At 45.6% G+C, this 12,493-nt stretch overlaps 1 protein-coding gene across 1 annotated transcript in view; it reads right to left on the bottom strand.

Moving 5' to 3' along the window:
• The window catches only part of ACVR2B (activin A receptor type 2B), a 98,260-nt gene that overhangs the window by 13,830 nt on the left and 71,937 nt on the right, over positions 1-12,493 (bottom strand). Inside the window, exons 2-3 of the mRNA XM_076332372.1 lie at positions 4,614-4,821; positions 799-908 (exon numbers count right to left, since the gene is read on the bottom strand). Of these exons, the coding sequence (XP_076188487.1) occupies positions 799-908; positions 4,614-4,821 (318 nt within the window). The remainder of the gene's footprint in view (positions 1-798; positions 909-4,613; positions 4,822-12,493) is intronic.

The raw sequence follows: 12,493 nt of genomic DNA, 5'->3' as shown, positions 1-12,493 counted from the left end.
AAACTGTGAGAGAAAGAATATTTGCTACTAGGTTGCTACGGGTACATTAATAACAGGAGATAATAAAACCCATGTAAACAATTTAAAACCTAACAGGAAAGCCCAGGAAAATCTGATAATGGTCTACTGGAACATCTCAGTAAATGCAGGTAGTTGATAGCAAAAGAAACCATCCTAAGGAAAAGATCCACCTGCTTTAATAATTTTTATTGAATGACACTTTAGCAAGCCTACAACTAAAAGAATCATAATTATTCTATTAGCCTCTGAAGAAGGACCTGCTATTACTTTTCTTCCTTGAAATATATCTACAAACTCTGAAAGCTGACGCACATTCCCATTCCCTTTCAATCCCCAGACCAAGGCAAGACCAATCAAATGCAAGAATCCTTGATGCCCAAGATATTTGGAGACCTATGACCTATGAAAATTAACGAAGGTGTCAAATACCTTTTAAGAGTTTGAGTTGACCCATATTGTATAAATCACGCCACCCTCTTCCCCTTGTGTGGGATTTTGTTTTGTAAGAACCCACTGTGAACATCCACCATAAAGAAAACCTAATCCTTACTGATGGTATACGAGGTGTTGGTCCAACACACTTTACCCACAGAGTGAAACAACATTAAAAAACTATTCTTGAAGAATCCCAGCAGAAGGATTTCTGGACTTTGTAACCAAAACGGTACTTTGTGTCCTGTCGGATGTATTTTTTTGCTCAACATCCAACAACTCAAAGTCATCACAAACTAGGTCTAGAGGAAGAGACCCCAACTCCCCATCCACCCAGTCACTCACCTTCTGGGCCGGTGACTTCAGGCAAATGGGTAAATTTCTCATTGCAATAGTTGCCCTCGCAGCAGCAGAAAAACACTTGAGGGTTTTCTTCTGTGGCTACGCACTCCTGCCTGCGTCAGGGAGGGACAGACACGGCAATGAAGGGAAGAGAAAAAACAACGTCAGCCAGCTCCTGCCTCTTGTCTTTGGGAGCCGACCTGCCCCGAATCGTCGTCTTCACGCGCCTTCTCCTGCTGCTGCGCTGCACAGATCGGCAGTCTCCACTTACAGAAAACAACTTGGCACTCAAATACCCCAGTGGATAGCAAAGGTCCTTGAAAAGACCGTAAAGGAAACAAATGCTTCCATATGTACCAAAGGCATTAGATGGCGAGTAATAAATAACAGCCGCTGCCGCTAACTGAACGAGAAGTAGAAAAACGATGGAGAGATGCCTCCTTCCCTGAGCAGCGTCTTTCCCACAGCCTGTATGTATGCCACCAGGGGAGAGGAGTATTTGATCACGCAATTAAAGATTGTGCCATAAAGCATGTATGATGAGGGCTGAGCTAAGACTGCTCTCACAGCCTTGAGCATCACTATACGCACTAGAAGGGCACCAGACACCAGCAGCAACAACAGTTCCTGCTGCAGGCAGGAGGAAGGCTGCAGGTTTTGTTTTGTTTTTTTTTAAGTTTAATTTTCAAGTGCCATCTCTTTCTCCTTTAAAAAACTTATTCCTCCACAAAAGCCTTTAAGAAAATCAGGTTGCAGCTCTCATTTTTCATATTCGCCTCTTATCCAGGTAGCGCTACAGCCTTCTCAGCACTGAGGTTTCCTTCCACACTGTGCAAGGCGTTAGGGGACTTCCATGGATCAGACCAACTCCACTTCCACACATCCTCCCTCTCCCACAGATCAATGCCAAAAGAGACATGCAGTGATTTTTGCAGTGCTCTAGCAGCCATTTCTTTCTCTTTCTTAAATGCCTGCTTCCCTTCCCTGCCACCTTTTGCTACGTTACCCTCTGCTTTTAGCTATTAGGGTTGCAGAGCTGCTCTCCGCAGAGAACTGTATCAAACTATTTCCTGAAGCCCAGCTAAATTATATGCATAACTTCCTTCCTTCGACCACTCGGAGGAAGTAGCAAAACAATCATATGTGTTTGACATTATTACTCATTTATGAACCCATGCCAAGCCTCCCTTTCTGTGATATCACTGACATACTGCCATGAGAAGCATGGAAAGGGCTCTCTTCAATCATAAGACAGGGTAGTTTTCAGTGCTTTATTCCTTCTGGGGAAAAAAAAGCGGCTACAGCCGAAATGTCTCCTGCAAGGTCTCAGCTGGGAAGCACTTGGTTTGTTTCTCAGGCTTTTATTTTTTTAAACTTCAAAGAAAAAAAGCAGCTATTTGACTTATTCAAATGAACAAAGATGTTTCAACAAGTTAAGCAATGTTTCCAGATGCTTTTTCGTGAAATCAGATAACAAGCCGTTTGGATTTAACAGCATCAGTATTGGAGTCTTCAATAGAAAACACATCCTTTGCTAAGTCTGTTGGTTAAGAAATCAAGCTAATGAGTGAAAACAGCCTGCTCCACATCTGCAATTCATTATCCCTGTCTTTGAGTTGGTGTGCACTCAGGGCAGCCGTCCAGGTACATATGACATGTTATACTTAGCAAATATTACAAATGAGACAGCGGGAGAGAATGACACATTTTTCTATGGCAGCGAGGGCACGTTTCGTAGTGGTTCACGTGCTCTTCAAGGGAACGTGAACACGACCTCTCCGGTGGGGCCGTGTAAATAAACGAAGAGCACACAAGTCGATTTTTAAACACTACCTTTTTCCTACAGCCTTAAATGTACATATGCCACGTTCTTGTTTCCTTACGATAAAGAAGAGAGTAAGGAGCCATCACCCTCAACGTCCCAACCCTTGCACTCCTGAATTTTTCACCTTCCCGCGACAAGGAGGCAGCGCTCGGCATGGACCAGCACGTGCTGCCTGCGCTAGGAGAGGAGCTGCAGCCTGGCAGAATAGGACCATGCCCTGCACGCAGGGGACACTGTTGCAGATACAGGTACAGGTGCATCTCCCGAGGCTGCACCCAGGAGCTCAGCATCCAAAGGTGCTGAAGGCAGAGACAGAAAGGGCATCAGCACAGCACTGTCAATCGAAAAATCATCTTTTTAGCCATTTTTGCTGTATGAAAGACTGACGAGGGCACTCAAAGGAAGAAAAAAAAAAAAGACTCAATTTAAACAGCCATTATTTAATTAAAGCCAACCTTTCTTTCAAATGTTGCTTTCAACACTTGCACTGTTTGTTAATTCTCAGAAGATCTTTTAGCTTTGACCTGGAACCGCAGCTTTGAAGAACCAGGCTGCAGGATAATGGATGCTCAACCCCAGGGCTGCAAAAAGGCTTGTGAGGAGCCCTGGAAACTTTTTACTGTTGTAGCAGAGCAACACATTATGACAAAGTTTAAGAACCACTACATCCCTGCACAGAGACACTCAGTGACAATACAAGTGTCACTGTATACAAAAGCAGGCACTGAAAGGAGAAATCTGTTTACAGTAAACACTTCTGCTTGGAAGTAGGAAACTAGAGTGACCTTCTGTTCTCAGAAGGATCGGCATTAAGATGACTAATGGGCCAAGGAGGATTGATTTATCGGGAAAGAATAAAAATTTAACTATATATAGAGCTTGGCTATGCAACTGGCAAGGGAATAGGTGTGGTGGGAAAGTAACCCCAGCGCTAATAATAGAAGGAAGATGAGGAACGACTCACAGTCAGGATAAGCTAAGACAACGGGCACAAAAGCAGGGATAGCGTACAGCGCTGAAGGGATAAAACTCTCCAGCCATGGGACAAATCTAGTCCCAGCTTAAGCCCTACGGTTTAGGACCTGATGTCCTGAAACTTTTGGAATGAGAGGCTACGAAGATGCACGGCTGGGAATTGCACAAAGGTGAGATCAACCGACATTGGTGTTATACCAAGGCAAATCCTTGAATTTTATGTACTATTAATCCTTATTGAAAGGGTTGGGTTTAGGTTGGTTGGTTGGTCACTGGGGTTTTTTTAACAGAAACACTGAGTCCTGAGCTACTGAGCATTGTCCTTTTAAACTGTGAAACTTCAGAGGGCTATTTTCTGTAGCTGTAATTCTTTTCCCCTCTGTAGAATTGCATCAAGGGGAATGAGAAAAGACTAGTTTATTTTCCCAGCTACTTAATGAGGCTGGAGCCTTCGTACTACAAAACCTCTTTCCTTTTCAGCTCGCTACAGGCAGCGACACACAAACACGCGTATTGCTTTTGCTGCCCCACTCTTTCTCCTGGCCCATCTCTTAATTCAGCCGAAGAACAGTGAAACTTTTTGCAGCATCACCAACGCCAAAATATCTCAACCTCTAACCACCCCCAGATATCTGTGCTTTTCTAGAGAGCTCCAAATGATTCCAAGTTTTCCTTTGTATCGCCAAATGCTCTTGGAAGAACATATTGCTCTTCATTTGATGGTACAGGACACGTTTTTCCAACGCATGCCAGAATTATCAAAGCTTTGCTAACGGGGAAAAAAAAAAAACCACACACAACAAAAAAACCCTAAAAGTGCCTTTTGCAGCTTCTATTTAGAAAGTCAAAGCAGGTAAGTGACAATTCTGAGAGCTGCATTAGCAACAGAAGTAATTACAGGGGATGAATGGGCCAATTGACTTGGACTTGCTTTCTTTTCCTCGATGCAAAAATCATGAGCCTTTGCATTTAGAGGAACAATTAAATCTGCATTCAGAAGAAACAGTTAGGCTATTACCTGTCATAACAGTTGAAGTCGTCTAACCAGCAGCCTTTCTTCACCAGCTCAATGGAGCCTGAGTTGTTTCTCCAGGAGGCGTAGCAGTGGAGCCGCTTGTCCTTCTCCCCCTCGCAACGCTCCACGCCGCTCTGGTTGGTCTTCTCCAACTCCCAGTTGGCATTGTAGTAAATGCATTCCCTTGTCTCAGCCTCCCCATGGCCTGGTCCTGAAGCAAAATTCAAACCCCAAGTACGTTCAGGCAAAATCAGAAACAGATCCCGGGAGACGCATCTCCACGTGGCTTTGCTTTAGGTGATGTATATGTTTGCCTCCCTGGGAGCTAAGCAGCTCATCGACGTGAGCTTCAGCATGGTGTGGAGGGTTAATCTCCTTTGCTGGTGTGAGGTGGGGAACAGAGAGGTCAGGTTTGTCTAGGCTCACAACAGGAGCTCATGGTGAGGTCAAGAGCCCAGCTGAGACCCCCCCCAGGTCTCCTCTGGCCAGTGCTTCAGCCACAGGACCCTAACAGGGGGATGTTCAAGGCAACCCATAAACAGTATTTTCTAACCACAGAAACCCTGTTTAGGAAAGGCGACCTCCTGGGGTGCTACGTGCCGCTTGTTGGGATGTCATACAACGGAGTTACCCTCCCTCTCCACCACTATTTTGGGAAACACCACCAAAAAATAAATGGTTTCTTACGTGGGTAGGATGTAACTGAGAATAGATAATATTCATCCTGCAGAGGAGGGCCAGACCAGTGCCTATTCCTCACTTAGATCCCAGTTCAGGCTTATTTGGGTAAGTCTCCATACAATAAATGTCATGTTTTTAGCTGTGGTTGACATGGCTCATGTTGCTTCTCCACCCAAGCAAGACCTTCAGCAAAAAGCAACTCCATTCCCTGAACAACTCTGGCCACCCCAAACAGACGTTTGGCCACCACAAACCAAGGAGTCTCCATAGCCTGTGGGTCTTTCCTCCATTAGAGCCTTGTACCAAAGGACCGAGGGGTTCCTACTGCCCCAAGTGAAACAGTTCCCACATGGCCACCATGGCACAGAACCGAAACATGATTACAGACACATCCATTAAAAACAGAGTCAAGTAAGGGAACACTGATATCTGCAGGTGACCTGTTTTGTCCTAAGCCTTAGAAATCCTCTCTTCATTTGGAAATATTCTGCTTTGTGGCATTTTGACGATTAGTTTAAAATGAGAAGAAGAATGAAACAAACATACGACATATAAGCAGACACCCAGAAAAGGTACCATGAAGCTCGTGATTTTGTAAATCCTAGATGCCCTGCAGCCATCTCTCTTTGGGATTACCCAACCCAAGGCAAGGTCAGACCTGGCTGTTATTTTGATGGATTGCAATCATGGAAAATGTAGGTATCCCAATAAAATGTGTTGACAACTGGGTAGAAAACATGAATGTGTCCCGCAGGATGGCGAAATGAAAGTGCTGCGCTCCCAGAATAGCCAGACCTTTGCAAAACGCAGAACTAAGTTTCTGGCTGGAAAATTTTGCAGTGCTTTCATGCCTATCTTCTCCAAAGGCTGTGCAACCTTTAATGTTGAGATTAAGGCAGTCAGGGCCACGTCTGGACAATCTAAATGCAACCCAGCCTGTGATTCCCACTCAACATGGCAAACCAGCCACTTCTGAAAGGTCTCTACAAGGTGATGCAATTCAGTCTTCTTAAGACACTGAACAGCGAGTGGCTTACAGTCGGCAGAGGAAACACCCAGCCTGGGCACAGGCACCAGCTCCAGGCCCAGGATACCTTCTGTAGCTTCATCGTTTCCATACCTGAACACCCATCCACTACTGATGTAAGTACCCTCGCAACACCCAGCCAGAGAAGGGAGTATTACTCCCAACTGAAGATCCAACACGCCAAGATTAAACGACTTGTCCCAAGTGAGCAGGATGCCGGGGGAAGCCTGACCTGCCTTTCCACAGCCTGCAGCTCCTCAAGTTGCCAAGTCTCCAAGCTGTTACCCGGTGGCAGGATTCACCTCCAATTTCGCAGTGCATGGAGAGCACTTTAGAGACGGCGCTTGAGATAGAGTTTGCATTCAAGCTATTGCATGTAGCCTGATCTGCTGTAGGGAATCAACCTTCTGCTACCAACTCAAGCAAGGGGTGCACATGACCTGGTATGGAGCAGAAGTGGAACTGCAAGAAGGTTGCAGGAGAAACCATAGTTTCTGCACAAGCTAGGGGTGATGTGTCCAGCCTGCTCCTGATACTGACACCTGGACTCAGCGATGGGTAATCTTCATGGTACGGAGCAAACACATCAGACTAGGAAGATCTCTTCGCAAGTTGAAGAGGTGTTCAATCCTTCAATAACTCTTTTTTGGGAACAATGTTTAATCTGCATCGTGGGAGAGACTGAAAGGGAGGAGGGGTATGAGAAAGTCATAAAGCTGACTTCTGAAACTGGAAATTATATTCAAAGCACACACAAACAAGAGCTCAATTTCAATAGCACCTGCAGGTTTTATCGGCACTTGCAAAGCTCCATCTGAGTCTTCCTCTGACAAGTTGCTTACTATAATAAAAACAACCTACCAATATCCCTCAACACAGAACAGTGTCAATATTGACACTCCTTGTTAAAGCCTTGATATTTGTTCTCTTGATACTTACACCACGCTTTGTTAGGGCAGACTAAGCATTTTTGCTAAATACTGGTTAAATCAGCAGGAAAGTGAAGGAGCATTGTCTTGTGTGCGGGGAAGGCAATATCTTTTTATTTATAAAGGAATGAGTAAATATCTTAGCTTCATTGTAATACTTCACATGGCTTCCAGCTGATACCTAACAGCTAATACTCACTGTCATCTTCTGGTTCAGTCCTTGAAATACATTTTGTAATATCATTTCCATCATCCCAAACCGAATCTCACTTCTGCTCTAGATGGAAATTTCCCCTCCCTCCCCAACCCCATCTCCCAGAAAGCAGGAAGGTTTAATGAACCATTTGCCTGGGAAACAGCCCCAAAATCTAATCCTGGCTCAGCCACCTCTGTCTGTAACCTCGAGCAATATTGTGTAGCCTCTGTTTTCTCCACCTGCAACGAGGGCCAATGCAATGCACAAAGCTGCAGTGAGATTTGATGTTTCCACTGTGCTTTGAAAAAGGAATGTTAAAAAGATGTGAAGCAGGAGCTGTATCGGCTCTGGGACCAGCAAACCGAGCCTGCTAAATCCTGTGCTGAGCCCAGGCTCCCTTCCCCCAAGACAGTTGTCTTTTCTGGAACAAGTTTCAGCTGAAGACTAAGATCTGCTTGCAAACATGCAAACCCAACTCAGCAAACAGCAACTGCGCCAGAAAAAAGGCCTTTCGCAGTTTTTCCCCTGCTGTCAAAGTTTAGATGAATTGAATAAAAGCATGTATAAAGTTTTGGATGACTAAATACATGTATGTTTTCCTTAAAACACCTCCTAAGGATGCTTGCATTAAGGAGACACTTTAAAAACCTGCACGTTTGCTACCTGCTTTCAGATCTTTTTAAAAAGCCATTTGGTAAGGATCCTGATCCTGCTGGGTGCTCAGGACTGCAAGAAACCCTTTTTTTTGTGCCCAAGATGGTCTCAGCAGGAAGGGGCACGGCTCCAGGACTGGGTGTTAATTCACCTGCTGCTTTAGCTCATCAAGAAACACTCACACCTTGCTCTGTAATGGATCACGCAGAGACCAAAGTTTGTAGCTAACTGCTTTATCTGCACTCGCTGTGTTAAAACCCTCAACTGAATGGAGGGAGCGGGAACTGAAACTAGGTTTTGTCCCTTTGAGGGAGAATGGTGGGGTGATGGTGACTAAGTGGAAGAAATCTGAGCTCTGCTCCTGCATCTCCGGGAAGCCATGTAGTTTTTCCTGCCTCTTGTTTCCCCCTTGGGCAATGGGTATGGAAGTGCCCGTTCCCCCAAGGCCACTGGAGGTCTGTAAGAAACACCGAGCTGGACACTTCTGCAGAGCAACACAGGTGGGAGAGGCACAGATCAAGGCATGTCCTGCTTCTCATTTCAAGTTGCAAGAAAAATCGGAGGGTATTGCCCCAAAATGGGTGCAGGAAGCGCTCGTCTCCTTCCACCAGACACAGCTGATGCATTAGCGCAACGAGGGCTGGGTTGGACTTGAGTGGGCTTCCCTCAACCCACAGCAGCACGACCTGGCTCAAGGGAGGTGTTGAACCAAACCTGAGCAGCTGAGGGAAGGGACAGGATTAATTTTGGCAACAAAAAGCTTTTCCTGAAATAAAAGTGTTTGCGTTCAGTCACAAGCCACAGCTTGAGATGGACTAAAGGGGCTGTGCGTGTGTCCCTGGTCGTGCCCTTCTCTCCCTGCGATGCTCTTGCCATCTCCCTCATGCCAGCATTGGCATGCGGTAGGAAAGCTCCTGACCTCCTTCATTTGGTGGCATTGCCTGGTAAGGACACCCATGCTTAGCTTCTGGCAGAAAGTCAACAGGGCTTGGGTGTAATGAGATCTAAAACATCAGCTAAGCAAGTGTTGGGAGATTGCTGTCGGAACTTGCTTTAATTCATTGGGCCCTCATTCCCCTCCCACCTAACCCAACTCTGCCAGCCACAAAGCAAAAGTTGGAAAAAAAGCTGTTTCCTACCCAGCAGGGACTCCCATTACGTACAGGCAAGAGGTACAAACGCAGGTGGGATCTGCTGGCCCCTGCCACATGTATGCGTTTTACAGAGGAGATGTTTCAACCATGGCTGCAGAAACTACCACAGGCAGAACTGCCTCGTTGCATAGGCAGCGCTTTGCAGAAAACGCTGAGAAAGCAAACCAGGAGCACGCACATCGGGCCGGAGCATGGCATCTCCAGCAGCGCAGCCTGCTATCAGCCTCAGTTCTCTCCATGGAAGAGAGCCTCGTGTCAGCAGCCGGGCAAAAACGATAAACGTTTTAATACCACGATCCACAAACAGTCATTTAAGGAATAAAGCCTGAAGTCCTGTTTGAAATCAAAGACTAAGGAAGAATTAGGCTTTGCAGGAGCAGATGGGTTTCTGGCATCCCACCGCATCCACCCAGCACTTTGGGGATGACGCAGAGTGGCTTCTCTCAACACCTTCCTCAAACAAAAGCCGCACACAAATACCTTTACACAAAACACCACCAAGCCCAAATAACTCCCAACACATCATGAAGGCAGAGGGAGGCTACCCACCACCACCCATTTTTGGGGTGAAAGTCAACTTTTTGACCTTAGTCCTGAGAAACTATCATTATGTCAATTCCTTTGGGTCAATTTTCTGCTCCAGATGACTGAAGCATCACTAGGATTTTGCCAAGCAAGACCCCCAGCACCTATCCGAGGCACGTAATGATGGGAAGAGCAGTCGAAACACCGTGCGACACGGGAAGACCTCTCTCCTCTACTTGGGAGTTGCGAGGCACAGAGGGAGCTCATTAAAAAGGGTCCTCTTGAACTGAAGGACTTCAGGCTGCTGAGGCATGGGACCTTGCTGCTGATCTGAGACTAAACTCTGCTCTTCTGATTTGGAGCTGCCGACAGATCACTGAGGCTGTGTCATTATCCAACAGCTGCTAAATTATAACCAAGATCCAGTGTAGCAACTCCAGGTCTAGGTGTTAGCAGTCGCTGGGCTCCTTACTCATAATTAGATATGTAGGGAATATCTTCCCCAAGGCTGAAGGCTGCTATAAATCTCAGCTCTTTATCTCTGCCTGTCCCCTTTTTAAAACCTAAAATGAAAGTATATATATGAAAAGATGGGATGTGTCAAAATAGTCTGCATAAACACTGAGTGATTTACCAGACAGTCTGTTTGCCTAACTGTCAAAACCACCGGGCTTTATACATGAAACTGTGTATGCAGCTGAAGTTATTTGCAAACACTTAGTTATGTCCCTATATAGCTATTTGTACATGTAATTTTATAATATAAAATGACAGATTGTACACTGAATTGGGGTAATTGCCCTCTAATTTGGAGGGTAATTGCATGTAGCAATTAAGCAACTGCGGATGCATTCTTGCATGTGTGATTATGAAAGTCGGGCCCTTTGTTTGAGGTTTGGGTTTGTTTTCAAGAGCTATCCCTCAAACCACGGCATGGTTCAGCAGAGCTGGGAAATAAGAGGCTGCTGGGCACTCACCTTGCAGCGCAGCATCTGCTGGGATCAGCCACTTCAGCATCAGCTCGTGCCTGCCCCTTCCCATTGCTCAGCACCTGCAGGGATGCTAAATCAGCCACCTACGAACCCAGGGCTGAATTTTAGCACATCCTTCAGTGGGGGGACCACGATCTAAGCATGTGTAGAGCACACTGGGAGGCATTGGTGGGGAGGGAAAGGCAGGGAAAGAGGGCTGCTGCCCCCCAGCTCTCCCTCTCCCAGAAACCTGCCCAGAAGTTATGTGCAGGACCGCAAATTAAGACATTAAAATAGTTATTGCTAGCATTTTGGCTCCCAAAATCAAGCCAGAGGAAGGCTTGCAACTGGGAAAGTTTGGAAAATGTTGCTCTAGAGAGACCACCCATCTGCATCTCTACAGAGCCGATAATGAATCCGCAATTAGTAAGTGTTGCTCCAGCACTTATTCCCCAAGCGGAGTGATTTCATTCCTGCTGTACTTAAATAATAGGGTCTAAATACGTTTTTAGGCAAAGCATCAAACTAGCAATGACATCTGTGGTTAAGTATGTAACTGTACATGATTTAAAGACTCGTTGCTTGTATCCCCCGTTCTTTCACAAAAGCCTTGAAACGGCAGAGCCCCACATAACAGAAACGAGCCCCATGTAACAGAAATGACCCCCCTTCTCAAGCCAAAACTTCACCCCACCTTTGGGGACCCCCATGGCCAGCGTACACCCAGGCACGGAGCCATCAAATACCCAGGGCTTGCCCCTTCCAGCCAGCTGGATGCAGGGATGGGCAGTGCCCTGGCTTATTAAAAAACCTGGTAAAGGATTGACTATTTCAAAATGTTTTGGTTCTTAAGCCAGATCAGGTAAAACCGGGCCCATGCAGCACCGAGAACAGCAAGGGTGTAACGCCAAGGGAGGATATTACTTTGAATTTTGTTTTCTGTCAATACATTCAGCATATCCCACGATAAAAGAGCTCTAAGTTTTCTAGTCAATCAATGGCTGTTAATCTATTATCTCAGCATATATTGCCATGGTAACCTGCAATGATGCCATTGACAACCAGTCTCAAAAGGACAGGAGGCTTTAAGTCATTTTCTTTTAAAATTAAAAAAGGAACTTTAATATTAAGAAATACATCCTCCCTGCTCACCAGGGATGACAACTCAGGGCTTCTATATTCACACCATGACTCACGCTTCACAGCTTCCACGGACATCTGTGTAGCACCCCCCCCCCCATATATCTCTTTTTTAACTTGGGCTTAACTCAGTAAAAGATAACAAGGAAATTATTCAAAAGAATTAGAGCTTCATTACAATTTTCCCCCAAACTGCTAGTAAAACCTGTTTTGTAAAATATAGGGAGCATGTTTTAAAAGTCATTACTACCAGCTCGGGGAAAGGATGCAATAAAGGTTTAATTCTTCTGAATAATTTCCCTGGTATTTTAAGTGGAATAGGGTGGATAGAAGAAGGATCCAGAGAAGGACATGCAGCATCCCAGCTCCTTACAAATCCATAAAACCAGGCAGATTCCTGTTTAGGGAAGACGGAGCTGAGTGAGATGACAGCGTTATTCGATTTAGTGAAATACTGAGTGTACACACACACACACACAGCTGATGAGATTAATCTCTTGGCCCAAAGGGGAGGATCACTCAGGAAAAGGTTTAGTAAATCATTCCTCTGGCCAGGCAGAGCGATCCAAGGAGGTTTGGCCAGGTCACCGGCTGGACTGGTGTGCA

The sequence above is a fragment of the Aptenodytes patagonicus genome, chromosome 2 (genome assembly GCF_965638725.1).
Source record: "Aptenodytes patagonicus chromosome 2, bAptPat1.pri.cur, whole genome shotgun sequence".
In the NCBI taxonomy this organism is placed as follows: domain Eukaryota; kingdom Metazoa; phylum Chordata; class Aves; order Sphenisciformes; family Spheniscidae; genus Aptenodytes; species Aptenodytes patagonicus.
This window is presented reverse-complemented; position numbering and strand designations above follow the sequence as displayed.